This window comes from Rhinopithecus bieti, unplaced genomic scaffold (assembly GCF_001698545.2).
Source record: "Rhinopithecus bieti isolate Rb0 unplaced genomic scaffold, ASM169854v2 scaffold_69396, whole genome shotgun sequence".
Lineage (NCBI taxonomy): Eukaryota > Metazoa > Chordata > Mammalia > Primates > Cercopithecidae > Rhinopithecus > Rhinopithecus bieti.
Genome location: NW_016825896.1, coordinates 1 through 1,519, shown reverse-complemented (window position 1 = coordinate 1,519; position 1,519 = coordinate 1). Strand labels below are relative to the sequence as shown.

General features: G+C 58.8%; 1 protein-coding gene across 1 annotated transcript in view; it reads right to left on the bottom strand.

The window, feature by feature from the left end:
• Positions 1-1,496, bottom strand: part of LOC108522785 (male-specific lethal 3 homolog) — an 18,693-nt gene extending 17,197 nt beyond the window's left edge. The window contains exons 1-2 of the mRNA XM_017863222.1: positions 1,145-1,496; positions 917-1,066 (exon numbers count right to left, since the gene is read on the bottom strand). Coding sequence (XP_017718711.1) covers positions 917-1,066; positions 1,145-1,496 — 502 coding nt within the window. The remainder of the gene's footprint in view (positions 1-916; positions 1,067-1,144) is intronic.
• Positions 1,497-1,519: the final 23 nt, after the last annotated feature.

Genomic DNA, 1,519 nt, shown 5'->3' with positions numbered 1-1,519 from the left:
TGCCCACAAATGATAGGACATACAGAAAATTAGAAGTTACATCAGGAAAACTAATTCATAGACCCCTTTTTAAAGAAAAGAAAGCATTCTCTCCTCTTTTAGACCGTGAGCTGGGTTGAAATATTTTTCCTTTCAATTATCATTTTTCCCCCGAGTGGACGCCTTCAAAATAGGAAACATCCGTCCAACCACCCCGTGATTGGTCTCTGAGCGTGAGACAGTGTGAGGCTTCTGAAGCCATTGGCCGGCCGATTTGTCACTAAGGAAAGAGTCCAGGCTAGATGAAAGTTGCAGCCCTGAGACCTCTGGGAGTTGTAGTTTCCTGGGCTCCCCTATATCCAGTGCCAGGACGGCTGGCTGGAGACTCTGGAATCCCTCCCTGTTATGTCCCTAGAGGGAACAACTAAGACTAATGATGGGGCGTGTCGCCCCGTGAGCAGGCTCGGGGGCAAGGAGAAAGAGGGACAGCAGACGAGGTTAGAAGACAGGAGCAGCAGGGGAGGGAACTGAAGGCAGAATATGCTCATCCCTTTAGGGATGCCCTTTAGCATCTCTCATTGACAGAGCTGTCCAGACATCGCCAAAGACACACGTGGGACTGCCCTTGTCCCTGCCGCCTAAGGCTTCACCCAGGAGGCCCTAGGAAGCCAGGTCTCTTAAATGAAAGCACCTGGGTGCTTTCCTTGGGGGATCTGGGAGACCTGCTGCCAACTCCTGCCCGCCACCCAAATCTGAGGAGCTGCAAGATGTGGCTCAGCTCTCGGAGACTTAGGTGGACCCGCCCAGGGCGCGATTCCCATCAACTATGGTCAGACCCACGTAAATCCTTCCGAGTTTGAAAACGTAAATGCTGCAAGGCCCTGGGGTGCGAAAACACTGGGCCAACCTTGCCCTCGGGGTGGAGTTCACGGCCTACAGGAAGGATGGGGCCTAAACTGGACTAGGGTCCCAGGGACACAACGTCGGAAGTCAGCGGCCAGCGCCGCGGAACTATGAATTAGAACCTGGATCGGACGGCCAGGGCGTCCCACAGGAGCCCACCCGGCCCTGGGCCGCAGAGGAGGAGAGATTTAACGCGAAGACAGAAACCGTATTCGAGAGACCTCCTCCCTCAGCGGCCACCGTTGCAGTCAGGGGCGCAAACGGTAGCCCGGGTAACGCGACAAAGCACGGGCGAGGCTCCCAACCGCGCGTGCGCCTCCCGGCCTGACGGAAGGAAGTGGAAGCATCCCAGACCCCGCCCCGACACCCAGGCGCAGCGCCCTGTGAGCGCCCCCTGCCGGCTGCACCGCTCCTCGCAGGCCGAGGAGCCCGGCCGGTCCCTCAGCTCCGCGCGGCCGTCCGCCCCCGCCCCCGCCTTCGGTCCCGGGTCCCCCAGCCCGCGCCTCCTCCCTGTCCCTCCGCGGCGGCACCTTGGCATCGTACAGCACTCGCGCCTTGGTGGGGTCAGGCTCGAAGCACAGCACTTTCTCCCCTGAGTGGAATTTAAATTTCATGCCCTCGCTCGCGCTCATTTGCT